This window comes from Myodes glareolus, chromosome 3 (assembly GCF_982192425.1).
Source record: "Myodes glareolus chromosome 3, mMyoGla1.1, whole genome shotgun sequence".
NCBI classification, from domain to species: Eukaryota; Metazoa; Chordata; class Mammalia; order Rodentia; family Cricetidae; genus Myodes; species Myodes glareolus.
This window is the reverse complement of record NC_142028.1, coordinates 76,698,638-76,713,172: the sequence shown is the minus strand read 5'-3', so window position 1 is coordinate 76,713,172 and position 14,535 is coordinate 76,698,638. Positions and strand designations below refer to the sequence as shown.

The 14,535-nt window shown below is 41.8% G+C and overlaps 1 protein-coding gene and 1 non-coding gene across 3 annotated transcripts in view; both read left to right on the top strand.

The window, feature by feature from the left end:
* The window catches only part of Eif2b3 (eukaryotic translation initiation factor 2B subunit gamma), a 64,992-nt gene that overhangs the window by 2,195 nt on the left and 48,262 nt on the right, over nucleotides 1-14,535 (top strand). For both annotated transcript variants that reach the window (XM_048430604.3, XM_048430605.3), the window contains exons 2-3: nucleotides 162-319; nucleotides 7,646-7,791. In XM_048430604.3, coding sequence (XP_048286561.1) covers nucleotides 172-319; nucleotides 7,646-7,791 — 294 coding nt within the window. In that variant the 5' untranslated portion in view covers nucleotides 162-171. The remainder of the gene's footprint in view (nucleotides 1-161; nucleotides 320-7,645; nucleotides 7,792-14,535) is intronic.
* LOC125398082 (U6 spliceosomal RNA) lies at nucleotides 6,696-6,802 on the top strand. Its single transcript, XR_007231281.2, has one exon. It is a non-coding gene; the product is annotated as a U6 spliceosomal RNA (small nuclear RNA).

Below are 14,535 nucleotides of genomic sequence, written 5' to 3'. Positions count from 1 at the left end.
GGTTAGAGACGATGAGAAAGATGACATTTGAACTGCAGGTAGAGTAACTCCAGTAACTGAAACAGAAAGTGATGCATCTGGTCTAAGTGGGAATTTCTCACGTAACTAGAAACAAAACTAGCACTGCCTTCCATCCCTCTTCCCACCCCGTGTACTTGCAGTCCTGTGAAGATGGAGTTTCAAGCTGTGGTTATGGCTGTTGGTGGGGGATCTCGGATGACAGACTTGACTCCCAGTATTCCCAAGCCTCTGCTTCCAGTTGGAAACAAACCTTTAATTTGGTACCCACTGAACCTGCTTGAGCGCGTTGGATTTGAAGGTGAGCTGTGGCAATGATAGATGCAGTCATAAAACTTGTGTGTTTTATGTGTGTTTGATCACAATAATTTGTCAGCATTATGAGAGTGAGAGAGAATAGATGATAGCAGACTAGGGCTTAGAGTTTGCTGGAGACTGGATGCTAAAGGTGGGGACCCAGGAACACCCTTTTACCATATGGGAAAAGAATGAAAACATCATGCTAAACATAGCCGTTAAAGAAGGGGTTCTCCACAGTGATCCAAGATGGGCCCTATAAGGATATCGGAAAGACATGATTGGGCATCTAAATGCCTGCTTGTCAGTACCTGCTGAGAATCTATAATGTTCTGGGTAATATTTTAAGCATGAGAATAGAAGATTGAAAAGACAGCTCAGGCACTGACTTCTAGAACCTTCCTTAAGATCATAGGAGGAGTTTTTGTCACATTTCACTTGGATCAGATTAGATGTCTGATGATGGCATTAAATGGGAAACAGAATATAAGACAGGGAATAGGTTTAAACAAAGATAATGAGTTCAGCTTTGGCCATAATGAGTCTGAGGTCTCATTAAGTAGAATGAATCAGAATGCAACACATCGGGGTGCCAGATTCTAGGGCCCAGACTGCTGCAAGAGGGTTCATTCAACAGTGAGAGTTAGACAGACCTATAAACATTTCTATGCAGTAGTCTATGTAGACAGAAGTGTCTCTCCAGCCCAGTCACGCAGCATTCTGTCCTAAATAAACACACATAGGCTTATATTAATTATAAACTGTTTGGTCTATTAGCTCAGGCTTATTACTACCTAGCTCTTAGAACTTAAATTCACCCATAATTCTTGTTCACATTTAGCCACGTGGCTTGGCACCTTTTATCAGTAAGGCATTCTTTTTTTTTTTTTTTTTTTTTCAAGACAGGGGCTTTGGAACCTGTCCTGGAACTAGCTCTTGTAGACCAGGCTGGCCTTGAACTCACAGAAATCCGCCTGCCTCTGCCTCCCAAGTGCTGGGATTAAAGTGTAAACTCACCCAACTACTCTATTTCTTTTTTTAAAGGACGTTCTTTATCCTTTTTCTTTTCTCTCCCAAGCCTACGTATATTTTTAAATATACTCTACATTATTTAGAGGGTTTTTTTTCTTTCTGTATGAATCTATCTTTACTATATAAATCTATCTTTTTCTGAGCACACAAGTCTTTAACTTGCTAAATAGCATGGCTAGGATTAAAGCTGTAGCTTTGACAGCTGGCTCTGCCCCATTCCTTAGCTTCTTGGGAGTCTAGCTTCATGGTGGAGGTACAGGTGGGAGCCATATTTATTACCACAACTCTATGGAGTTTCTAGGTCCATGCTACCACCAAGAAGCATGCTGCTGGCTGCTCATAAACACCATTCAAGTGTTTGGTGGCAGCGCCTCTTAAAAGAGCTGCAAGGTTTTTGCCACTAACACTGAGTCAGGAAGCTTCTGCTTGCCTCTACCAAACAGAGCCTATCTGAAAAAGTGTGGTTACTGAGAAGCTCCAATTGACTCCTGTTTTTGTAGGTCTAGATGCCCTTTTTTTAAGCTTTCCTCAGCTTTATGTGGATGTATGTTTCTGAATGTTGGGTGCCATTTGTAAACAGAGATTGTGCTTTCATTTCCCAGCTGCCCAAACCCAAATAATCACACAGAAACTTTATTAATTACAACACTGTTTGGTCAATGACTTAAATGTATTTCTAGCTAGCTCTTACATCTTAACCCATTTCTATTAATCTATGTATTGCCACGAGGCTGTGGCTTACTGGTACTGTTCTGGCATCTTTCTCCTTTGGTGACTACATGGTGTCTGCTCAACTCCACCTGCTCTGTCTCTGTATCTCTGTTTGGACTTCCCGCCTGGCTTTACTCTGCTAAGCCCTTGGCCGAAACAGCTTTACTCATCAACCAATAAAAGCAGCACATATACAGAAGGACATCCCACATCAAGCCTAAGTGACAGTGGAGATTTTTTTAAAGATTTTCTTTCTTGGGGCTGGAGAGATGGCTTGGTGGTTAAGAGCATTTACTGCTCTTCCAGAGGAACCGGGTTCAGTTCCCAGTACCTACATGGCAGCTCAGCCCTCACAGCTCACAACGAACAGTCTAACTCCAGCTTCAGGGAATATGACATTCTGATCTGGACTCTGGGGACACTGCATATATGCACACAGATATACATATAACGCACATATAAAAATAAATAAATACTTTTATTATTTGTTTTAATTTTTAGGTTTTATTTTATGAGTATGAATATTTTTGCCTACACATATGTTTGTGCACCAAGTATGTGCCTGGTGCCTACAGAGGTCAGAAGAGGGTGTCAGATCCCTTAGAATTGGAGTTATGGATGGTTGTGAGTGCTGGGAATTGAACCCTGGTTTTCTGAGAGCATCAAGTACTCTTAACCACTGAGCCATTTCTCCAGCCCCTAAATCCCATCTTTCTTTTTGGGAAGTATAGGCATGGGTGTGCCAATGTAGGCCAAAGAGCAACCTTCGAGAATTGCTTTTTTCCTTCCATCATGTGGGTCCTTGAGATTGAACTCAGAGTCAGGCTTGCCCCAAGCACTAAGCCACCTTACCAGCCCTATTTACTTTGTTTTAAGAGACCCATCTTACAGATTTAGGAACTTATTGGATACCCTAATACATTTTTAAATAGCTTACTTTTGACTGGTGGTGGTGTAAGTTTATAATCCTACCTACTCAAGAGACTGAGGCAGGAGGATCACAAGTTCAGTGACAACCTGGAAAACCAAAAGGATCCTTATCTCTAGAAAACTAGAATAAGATATCCTACTTTGTGGATTTGTTATCTATGACTTTCCGCTTCTTACTGTTGTTAGCCTTAGTTCATACTCAGCAGCAGCACTTGTTTTATAGGGAATATGCATGTAATACCTACTGTGCATAAAATCTCTCTTACTGAGGCTTTCTCAGAATTTGAGGGGTGCTTCATAAATGTAGAAGTTTTACTAATACTTAATTTTTGAAAAAAAAATTTTCTTTTCAAGGCAGGGTTTCTCTGTGTAACAGTCTTGGGTATCCTGGAACTTGCTTTGTTCCCCAGGCTGCCTCAAACTCACAGAGATCTGCCTGCTTCTGCCTTTTTTGAAAAATATTTTATGTTGTAAGTGTTTTACCTACATGTATGTAAGTGCAGTGTGTCCATACCTGTCGCTTGCGGAGGCCAGAAGAGGGTGTTGGTCCTTTGGAGCTGATGGTTGTGAGCTGCCATGTGGGTGTAGGAACTGAACCTGGGTCCTCTGCAAGAGCAGCAAGTGCTATTGGCTCTTTCTTACTCCTTTGCTCTTTTAGGGGGCCGCCACCCAGTTCCCAGATAAATCAAGCACAGGGGCTTATTCTTTCTTATAAAGCCTGGCCTTGGCTCGACTTGTTTCTAGTGAGCAGTTCTCCACTTAAATTACCCGACTACCCTTTGCCTCTGGGCTTTTCCCCTTTGTTGCTTCTGTAATCTTACTTTCCCTCTTCCCCATGGCTGACTGTAGCTGGGTGGCTGGCCCCAGGAGTCCTCCTTATCCTGCTCCTAATCTTCCATCCTCTCAGATTTCTCGTCCTGTTTATTCCCTCTGCCTGCCAGCCCTGCCTATCCTTTCCTACCAAGCTATTGGCCATCAGCTCTTTATTACACCAATCAGGTGTATTAGACAGACAGCTTCACGAAGTTAAACAAATGCAGCATAAAAGAATGCAACACATCTTTGCCTCATTAAATAAATGCCCACAGCAGAAATAAATGTAACACATCTTAAATTAATATTTCACAACAAACAAGTTTTTGTTTTGTTTTTTGGGATTTTTTTGTTGTTGTTGTTTTTGTTTGTTTGTTTGTTTGTTTTTTGAGACAGGGTTTCTCTGTAGCTTTAGAGCTTGTCCTGGAACTAGCCCTTGTAAACCAGGCTGGCCTCAAACTCACAGAGATCTGCCTGCCTCTGCCTCCCAAGTACTAGGATTAAAAGTGTGCGCCACCATCGCCTGGCATTGTTTTGTTTTTTTTCCAGTTTCTCGAGAGAGAATAAGACAGGGTTTTTCTGTGTATCCCTGACTGTCCTGGAACTTGCTCTATAGACCAAACTGGCCTGAAACTCAGAGATCCGCCTGCCTCTGCCTCCTGAGAGGCAGGTGCCACCCCCACCCCCCTGAACAGCTAATGCTCTTGACAACTGAGCCGTCTCTCCAGCTTCTAATTAATTATTACTGTTTTTGTTTGTTTTTCAAGATAAGGTCTCTCTACATAGCAGCTCTTGCTGAACTAGGATTTAATACAGACCAGGATGGCCTCAGACTCAGAAATCCATCTGCCTCTGTCTCCCAAGCGATGGGATCAGAGGTGTGTGCAACTATGTCCAGCTTAATTAATTAATTTTTGAGACAGGTTTTCAAACTTGTGAAGTAGAAGATGACTTTGGACCTCAGTCCTCCATATTATAGACATGTGCCACCAAACTCAATTCTGTGCAGTGCTGGGGACAGAATACATGGTTTCAAGCTTGTAGAGGCCAGCTAAGCTATATCCCCAGCCCTAAATGTAGAATTTCTAACATTTTGTATGCACTTATCTATTTTGTGTGGGTGTATATGTACCTAAGTATGTATATATGTATGCATGCATGCTGTGACTCATGTGTGGAGGTCAGAGGACAATTTATTAGAGTTGCTAGTTCTCTCCTTCCACTGTATGGGCTCAGGTCACTGGGTTCAAGCAAGCACCCTTTCATCTCACTGTCCCTTGCTCCTCTCTTTCTCTCTCTCTCTCTCTCTCTCTATTTCTCTGTCTCTATGTATGTATGTATGTTTAAAATTTGTTTTGTAATAGCTAAACTTGGATCCTCCAGCCTGCTAGGTAAATGATTTACCATTGAGCCATATTCCCATTCCCTCTTTAAGTTGCTAGAGCTGTACTCAAACTCATTTTATAGTCAGGCAGATCTTGAATTTATAATCTTTGAGCTTCAGCTACCGAGAAAGCTAGGTTTACAGGTCCACACCACCTGGTAAAGCTAAGGCTGACCTCTAGCCAGGCGGTGGTGGCACACATCTTTAACCCCAGCACTCGGGAGGCAGAGGCAGGCTGATCTCTGTGAGTTCTAGACCAGCCTGGTCTACAAGTGCTACTTCCAGGACAGCCAGGGCTGTTACACTGAGAAACCCTATCTCAAAAAAGAAAAACAAAGAAACAAACAAAACAATAACAACAACAAAAACAAAAACCTAAGGCTCACCTCGAACTACTTTGTATACCAGACTAAGTTCAAACTCTCATCTGCTTCAGCCTACAGAGTGCTGAGATTACAAATGTGCTTCTCAGTACCTGCCAAACAGAGCTGAGCATCTGGTATACTCTGCTTCAACCACATTTTCTCTATTTTAGCATCTCTCAAAGATTATTTTATTCTGTTATTAGTGGCAAGGACTTTTTTTTTCTATATCTAATTTATCTTTGAAATGCTAACATCATTTGCTTGCTTGCTTTGTTAGTTTGGAGATTGTTTTTTGGGGCGGTTGTTTTGTTTTGTTGTTTTGAGACAAGGTCTCTTTACATCACCCTGCCTGGCTTAGAACTCAATATGTAACCTGATCTGGTCTTGAATTCACAGAAAGCTACTTGCCTTTGCCTTCTGAGTGCTGTGATTACGTTATGTGTATTAGTGTTTGTTTGCATGTATGTATATGCACTGCATGCACACAGTGCCTGCAGAAGACACTGTTAGAGACCCAGAAACTATAGTTACAGTTGGTTGTGAACCGTTGTTTGGGAACTGGGAACTATTCCCAGCAGCAAATGCTCTTACCAGTGGAGCCATCTTTTCATCTGCTGAGGTTCTTACTTTCTGAGTGAGATTGTTGTAAGAATTAACTGAAAGCATGCATCTAAAACAAGGTGAGGGCCAGTGGAATGGCTTAGTAGGTAAACTTTAGTTCAGTCTTTGGAACCCTATTAAATCTGGATGAAAGAACACACCCTATAAAGTAGTCTTGATTTCCACAAGTGTGCTGTGGCAAGTATGCCCACATGCACAAGCATGCACACAAGAGTGTACACAAAAACATACACACACATTTTTTTAATGTAATGATAAAGGGGTGAAGGGTAGATTTGGGAGGAGTTGGTAAATATGGTCAAAATATATGTGTATATGAAGTTCTCAGAAGTTAATAAAATAACTACATTAAAAAATTAAAACAGATAGGCATAGTGGAGCATGTCTTTAGTCTCAGCACTTGGGAGGCAGAGGCAGGTGGATCTCTGAATTCGAGGCCAGCCTGGTCTACAGAGTGAGTTCCAGGACAACTGGGCTGTTACACAGAAAAACCCTGTCTCGAAAAACAAACAAAGCTTAAAACAGTGCTCACTTCAGCAGCACAGATTATAAGTTGGAATGATAAGTTGGAAGATCAGCATGGCCTCTGCACAAGGCTGTCAAGCAAATTTATGAAACATTCCATTTTTTTTCCTCCTTCTGCCTTCCAGCACCTCTGGATGTATGGATTTTGTAAGGCTAACTGAACTTGTTACCGTTTTCCCGTGGAGCAAAGGCATTAGAGGCGAAGATACAGAGCATTGCTCCAGCTCCCTCCCTCCATAGCCGACACTGTCTGCTTTTCCTGCAGCTCAGGTTTTGGTCTTAGGCGTTGCTGCAGGAAAGGAAAGAGGGGGAAGGGGTTGCACAGATAGACCTCAGCCAAATTGGCTGGCTTCTTAGGAGTCATTTTCCTAAGCTTTTTTGACTGGTACATTTAAAGTTCCCCAACTCTAGGGTGGTGCCAGTTCTGGGCAAGTGCCACTGCATCCCAGAATGCTCAGAGGGCTGAGCTTCTTAACCCTGAAGATGAAGTTCACTGTTGGCCACTGCCAGGTCTGACTGGTGTTTTAAGGATATTGGTGCATCATGTAGGAACTGTATTATTAACCCATTCAACCTGTAATTGGTGATGTTTTCCTATCATTTTAAGAGACTAATATGTAGTGGGGGGGTTGTAAAAAATACTTGTACAATTTTAAATATCATAATTAAGTGTAAGCTGGTTTTCCATAAAAAATGCATACATTAAAAAGGCTCAGTAATATTAGCAGTTTAAGTTTTTGATTTTGACTTTGAGACAAGTTCTTAGTCATGCTGGTCTTGAACTTGACATGTAGACGAAGCTGGCCTTGTTCCTGATTCTCCTGGCTCCACCTCTGGAGTGCTGGACTGCAGGCCTGTGCTGCCACAACGGAGCACATCCGACTGAATGACCGAAATTGTCGCGGTGAATGAATTTCTGTGTTTGTCTGTTATTTCTTTCATCCTGTAGAAGTCATTGTAATTACAACCAAAGATGTCCAAAAGGCTCTCTGCACGGAATTCAAGATGAAGATGAAAGTAGATACTGTGTGCATTCCTGATGAGGCTGACATGGGGACCGCAGATTCTCTGCGCCACATATATCCAAAACTTAAGGTAAAAAGCTATTTCTTGACTTTTATTTGTATTGAAGATGAATAATGTATTGTTTGGCAGTGCTTTATAGTTTACAAAAAACAGGATCTCACTATGTAGCACTGGCTGGCCTAGAACTTGCAGTGTAGGTCAGGCTGGCCGAAAACTCACAAGAGCTCTGCCTGCTTCTGCCTCCCGAGTGCTGGAATTAAAGGTATGTGCCATCATACTTGGCCTTAATTTTTAAGACTTAAAAAATATACTTTGTTTTTGTTTGTTTTTTTTTTTTTTGAAACAGTTTCATGTCGTTGAGGATGATCTTAAGCTCTTGATTCTCATCTCTACTTCCCAAGTGCTGTGATTACAGGCTTGTACCAACAAACCTAGTTTAATATATCTTCATATCACATTAATTGTTGCCCATTTACTCTTGAACTGCTCTTTGGTTTGGTTACTAGTAAGGATTTAGAAATTTAGTCAACATAGTCCGCTTTCCAAGTGATAATATATCCATTTTTGGATATGTTTATAGCCTCACTTTGTAGTCCAGCCTGGACTGGAATTCTCAATGGTCCAGGCTTGCGTTAAATTCATAGTGATCATCCTGTCTCAGCCTCCCAAATTCAGGGATTGAAAGTATGCACCTGGTTTACAATAAAATATTTGGGCTGGGCGGTGGTGGCGCACGCCTTTAACATTTAATCCCAGCACTCGGGAGGCAGAGGCAGGTGGATCTCTGTGAGTTCGAGACCAGCTTGGTCTACAAGAGCTAGTTCCAGGATAGGTCCCAAAGCCACAGAGAAACCCTGTCTCGAAAAAAAGCCAAAAAAAAAAAAAAAAAAACAAAACAAAATAAAATAAAAATTAAAAAAATAAAATCTTTGGCCAGGCAGAGGTGTATCTCTGAGTTAAGAGTCCAGTCTGGTCTACAGAGAGTTCTAGGATATCTTAGGGCTATTACACAGAGAAACCCTACCTCAGTAAACAACAGTAAGAACAATAACCAAAAGACAAAAGCAAGCACAATTCGTGTGTGTGTGTGTGTGTTCATGTGAAAGTCAAAGGAGAGCTCAATGTTGCGGGTCCTCCGGTGCTGCCTTAGTGAGGCAGGACTCTGACTTACGCTGCTGCGCTGCTTCCCTCAGGCCGACAGGCTGGGAGCATCGCTCAAGTGCGGGGATTTCTGGCTTCTGTCACTGCATCTGTCGGGCTTTTTATGTGGGTTCCAACCACCAAACCCAGGTCTGGCTTCTGAGGGTAGCGTGTTAACCCCGGTGTCTCCGTAGCACTGTTCTGCTTTGTTTTGGGATAGATGGTCTTCTTACATTCAGGCTTTCTTCCAAGCTGCCATCCTACGGCATCAGCCTCCTGAGGGCTGGAGCCTGTATCACTCTACCCGACTGCCTCACTTTCAAAGTCGCTTATATTCTGTGTTTATTATTAACTGCCCTCTGTCTTTCCAAAAGGAGCACCGTTTCCTATGTGATGATCCTCTCGAGAACCGTCCCTTCCTCCTCTTCTAGCCGCACCCTGGGCCTGCGCAAAACTGCTCTGGGCTGGGCTTTGCGTCTGACAGTCTCCTCCTCTTTCCTGTGTTGCCTGCCCTTGTGTCCAGGTTTCATTCCCACCGTTCTTGGTTTATTCCCTTATTTCCAAGGAACCTAGGTCTTATTGGCTTAAAAAAGAAAAATACATGAAAGATAAATGTTCTGAGAATTTTCATGCTCTTGAGTGATGACTTAGATTTTATAGTATTCTGAGTTAGTTATATTTTTTTCAATTTTTTTTACACTAAACACCAATAGTAAAAGAAAGATTTCCTTGATATCTTTGCCCCTTCCCCAGTCTCCCTTTCTCCGAGGCCTCCTCTATGCTGGTGCTTCTTACTTCAAACTCGGCCTCACAGCAACTTCTGACCGAGTCTGTGACTCTTCTAATCCTTAAAAACCCCGGTGAAGACAGCCAAGGGTTCAGCTCATTTTCCAGAATTTTTAGATGATCCAATCCACCACCAACACCAGAATCCTCCACACTGAGTATTTTAAGTGCAGTTTCCTTTACCCCACCCCCACCCCATGTACCTCCTTCTCCGGTTTACAGATGGGCAAAATATGTCTCAGAAACTAGAGCTTCGCCCGGCGTGTGGGGAGGAAGAGTGTGCGTTGGGTGCCAGTCTCGGTTGATGTCTTGAGTGACCAAAGCATTGAAAATACTATGTCTTCTGGGTATAGCCAGGTGCGCATGACTCAGTGAAAACTATGGTTTTACTTGAGAGTACAGTAGTGGAGTGGCTGGGAAGCCATAAGAAGTCAGGCGTGTACTAGGCGCCCTCTAGAGGAGTATTAGGAAATGCTGCCTACATGGGCTTCCTGAGTTAGGAAAGCTTCGTGAGCTAACGAATTAGGAAGCTTTACTTCTAATTGCAGAAAGAGTAGGTGTTTGTAATAGTGAAGATGTGAGGAGTGAGAATAGGATAGAATAACTCCATTTTAACAGTTGAGGAATTACTATAAAGATTAAATACCAAGGGTTATTTTAAACTTCCCTCAGAATAACCTTAAACATCTGAAACTTTAACTTTTATACATGTTTTTATTTGTTGGAAATTTACCAAGAGAATACATATCAGTAAAATAACAATACATTTTCCCCAAGATGATAGCCTAATTACAGTTTGATTTCTTTTTCTCTTGTTTTTTGTTTGTTTGTTTGGTTGGTTGGTTTTAGTTTTTGGGTTGGGGTGGGGGTTTGCTTGTTTGTTTTTGTTTTTTTGGCACAGGGTTTCTCTGTGTATCCCTGACTGTCCTGGAACTCACAATGTAGATGTTCAATGCCCTTGAACTCAGAGTGCTGGGATTTACGGTGTGTGCCACCACTGCCCAGCTCCCTTCCTTTAAAAACAAGGTCTTGCTATCTTGCCCTGGCTAACCTGGGACTCAATGTGGAGACCAAGCTGGTTTCAAATATGTGGTGATCCTGTCTCTGACTCCCACGTGCTGGGATTTCAGACATGCACCACCATACCTGGTAAGGTTTAATTTAAAAACAAAAATTAAAAAGAGAAAAAGAACTGTTTCAGGGAGAAAGGTCCAGCAGGTGGGAATGGGTCTCGGTGGGGACTGAAAACAAAGGCCTGCATTCTGATAACAGCTAATTGTTCCCATGTACGAAAGGGGGGTGAAAACAGAGACCTGTATTGTGGTAATAGCTAATTATTCACACGTCTCTGCCTGGAACCTGCCTGAGCACTTCTGAGGATACTTAAATTTCATATCAGTATGTCTGAGAAAGTAATTCATTACCTTAGAAATTTAATACCTGTTCTTAGAGATTGCCCTGAAGTAGAATTAATTTATTAGCCTATTATGGTCACAAGGATATAAAGTTTATTTTCCACAGGACTAACCAGAACATTTATTCTGAAGATCTCAAGAGAGAGTATTCATACCTAGTAATATATCTGGATTTCTAATCCACACAGCCACCTTAAAGATAGATAACATGAGTTTGCTTTATCATGGAGAAACTTGACCTTCTCTCTTGAGAGAATTTAAATAAATACTCCAAAGTACGTTCCTGCCTGAGTCTGATCCAAAATTAGACCCTGTCCTTGAGAGGGCTTTGCTTTTGCCTTTGAGTTTTGATCCTGTCATTAGCCCAGGCTAGCTAGCCTCTGACTCTCAGCCTTCTGAGTGCAGTTCCATGCCTGACACTATCCCTGAGTTATACACTTGTACCCATTGCTTCTACTTCCCAAAGTGTAAATTTCATTTTCAAATTAGCAGTCTAACTGGGCGGTAGTGACTCATTCCTTTAATTTCAGCACTCAGGAGGCAGACGCAAGTGGATCTCTGTGAGTTCAAGACTAGCCTAGTCCACAGAACGAGTTCCAGGACAGGCTCCAAAACTACATAGAGAAACCCTGTCTTGGGGGGAAAAAAAAAAACAAATTAATTAATTAATAAAAATTAGCAGTCTCAAGGTGGCACATGCCTTTAATCCCAAGCAGGCGGATCTCTGTGAGTTTGAGGCCAGTCTGATCTACAAAGTGAGTTCCAGGATAGGCAGGGTTGTTACACAGAGAAACCCTGTCTCATGGGGAAAAAAACAATTGACAGTCTCCTAGTAGTATCTAGCAGTGCTCGTGTAGGATCCTTGACCTCTATGTGTGCAGCTCTTGTTCTTCATGTCTTTCTCTTCAGTGAAGGGAAGTCTGGTCTTTCATTCCAGTTTGCTACGCAGCCAAGGGTGACCTTGAATTCCTGATCCTTCTGCCCCCATCTCCCAAGTGATGGAATTACAGGTGTATGCCACCATACCCACCGGAACTGAGTATTATAGGACTATCCTATGTCTGAGGACATAGGGACGAGAAGCCTTCCAAAGTAGGGTACTGTGCTCAGCACGTAAAAACTAAGTGACTCCTCGGACAGTAAGCCAGATATGCATTTGAGCTTTGGCCTTTCTGAGATCATTGGTCATTAGTGCTGTTCTTGCCATTTAGAAACCAAATTTGGTTATTACTTAGGTAAGTGTTCTAAGAGCAGGCTAGTGAGGCATATTTAAGACGCCTAAGTAGACCAGATCTATAATAGACTAACCTGTGTTTTAATTGTTTACCTTATGTTACAGGTCTCATTGCTTCTCTTAATTTTAAAGTAGCACAGTTGGTAATTTTCTACTTAACCTACACAGAAATTTTTCTGTAGCCAAAGGCAAACCTCGTTTACCCTCTGCCTCAGTTTCACAACTCACAAGGCAGGGATAATGATAGCAGCACACTAGTTGTTAGAGGTCTAGTTATTTAAGTCCTTTGATGTAAAAGAAGGACTATTGTTATATGTTTTATGAAACAGCAAACATGCTACAACAAAGAATAAAGTATGATGAAATCCCCTGGAAGCAGCTTATTAGAAAAATGGAATAAACATTCTATTTTTAGATGTGTAAAAAGCTGAACATAAGTTATTTTCAGTTGAGCGTTTGATGTCCTTATCAAGTTACAAATCTCTGTCAGTCTTTCCTGGAACCTTTCATTTTGCCCAAGGTTTTGTTTTTGTCAGATTTCTATCTGTCTGTTTGGAAAAGGTAAGTATAATTTGGTCAAAGGAGGATCTGAGAACTTGGTCCTGACTTGCCTACAGACATTTTGTAAGGGGCTGCTTTCTTCTGATGAATGCTTTGGTGGGCTGCAGTATATCCCTAGGATTGCTTCTTTGCTACTGCTCTTAGTGAAAATTCCAGGTGTTACAGTGGAGACACACTGGGGTTTTCTTTTTTCTTTTTGGTTTTTCAAGACAGGGTTTCTCTGTAACTTTGGAGCCTGTCCTAGACTGACTCTGTAGACCAGAGCTGACCTCCGAACTCACAGAGATCTGCCTGTCTCTGCCCCCTGAGTGCTGGGATTAAAGGTGAATGCCGTCACTGCCCAGCATTAGACTGGGATTTTCAAAACCTTTTGATTATTATTGTTGGATTGTTTTGGTTTTTTTCCTTCTCACTTTGCGAATGTGCAATAGAACGTTTCCCTTGCTTCAGTAATCTCATAGATCCACAGCTTTAAGTGTTTCCATCCTATTGTCTCTCATTGCTACTGGATGGAAATCCGATCTGGTGGAGCTGCTATAGCCTGTATTTCATTTGATAAGCCAGAAAACTTTAAAACTTTGCTTTTAAGCTTGATTTCCCTATAGGCAGCCCTTTCGTGGAAAGGGCTGTAGGGTAGTGGGAACTGATACAGCTAGGAACTGGACAGAAGGAGTAGACTGTCATCACAGATGTCACCGGTGGGTAACAAGTATCCTGTTTGACTTAGACATCTGGAAGCTCCTGTGAAGATGGCCGGTCTTATTCTGAATCATGAGATGATCCCTGGACCCACGTGATAGAAGGAGAAAAAACAATTCCCACAAGTTATCCTCTCGCCCCATATGCACAACATGACAAATACCCCACTCCACAATAAAATAAATAGAATTTTTTTAAAAAAATCAGTCAACTCTGAAAAATGTTGAGGATGTTCTGAGTCCTCTAATGTCAGATATTCAACCAGGATTCAATTGATTTATGAAAATAAGTATGCACATGCATGTTATTAGTATGCAAATTTGCATAAACATAAAAATTTAGTAAGTAATATAAATTCATCTTTTTATGCTTAAAAATTACCATTTTATGGTATCTTTGAGCAAAGAATTAATTATGATAAAATTGGGACTAGAGAGATGGCTCAGTGGTCAAGAGCACATACTGCCCTTCCAGAGGACCTGGATTCAATTCCCAGCATCCACATGGCAGCTCTCAACCATCTGTAACTCCAGTTCCAGGGAGTCTGATGCTCTCTTCTGCCCTCCCATGGGCATCAGGCACACATGTGGTACATACACTTACATACATGCAAGCAATCTGTCATACACATAAAACAAAGTATGGGGAAATTAGAAGTCAAAAAACCAGAATGGTGTTTGAAGAAGTTAACTGAGATGTATAGAGTCTGAGACTGTGCAGGTGCTTGTTAATCTAGTTGTATGATGTGATTATTTGTTTGGTTTTGGTTTTTCGTTGTTGTTTTTGTTTTTCAAGACAGAGTTTCTCTGTAGCTTTGGAAGTCCTGAAACTTGCTCTGTAGACCAGGCTGGCCTCGAACTCACAAAGAGCCCATCTGTCTCTGCCTCCGGAGTCTGGGATTAAAGATGTGCGCCACCGCTGCCCAGCATATGATGTTTTTATATGTGCATTCATTAAGGTAGTTTTTATTTTAAAGAT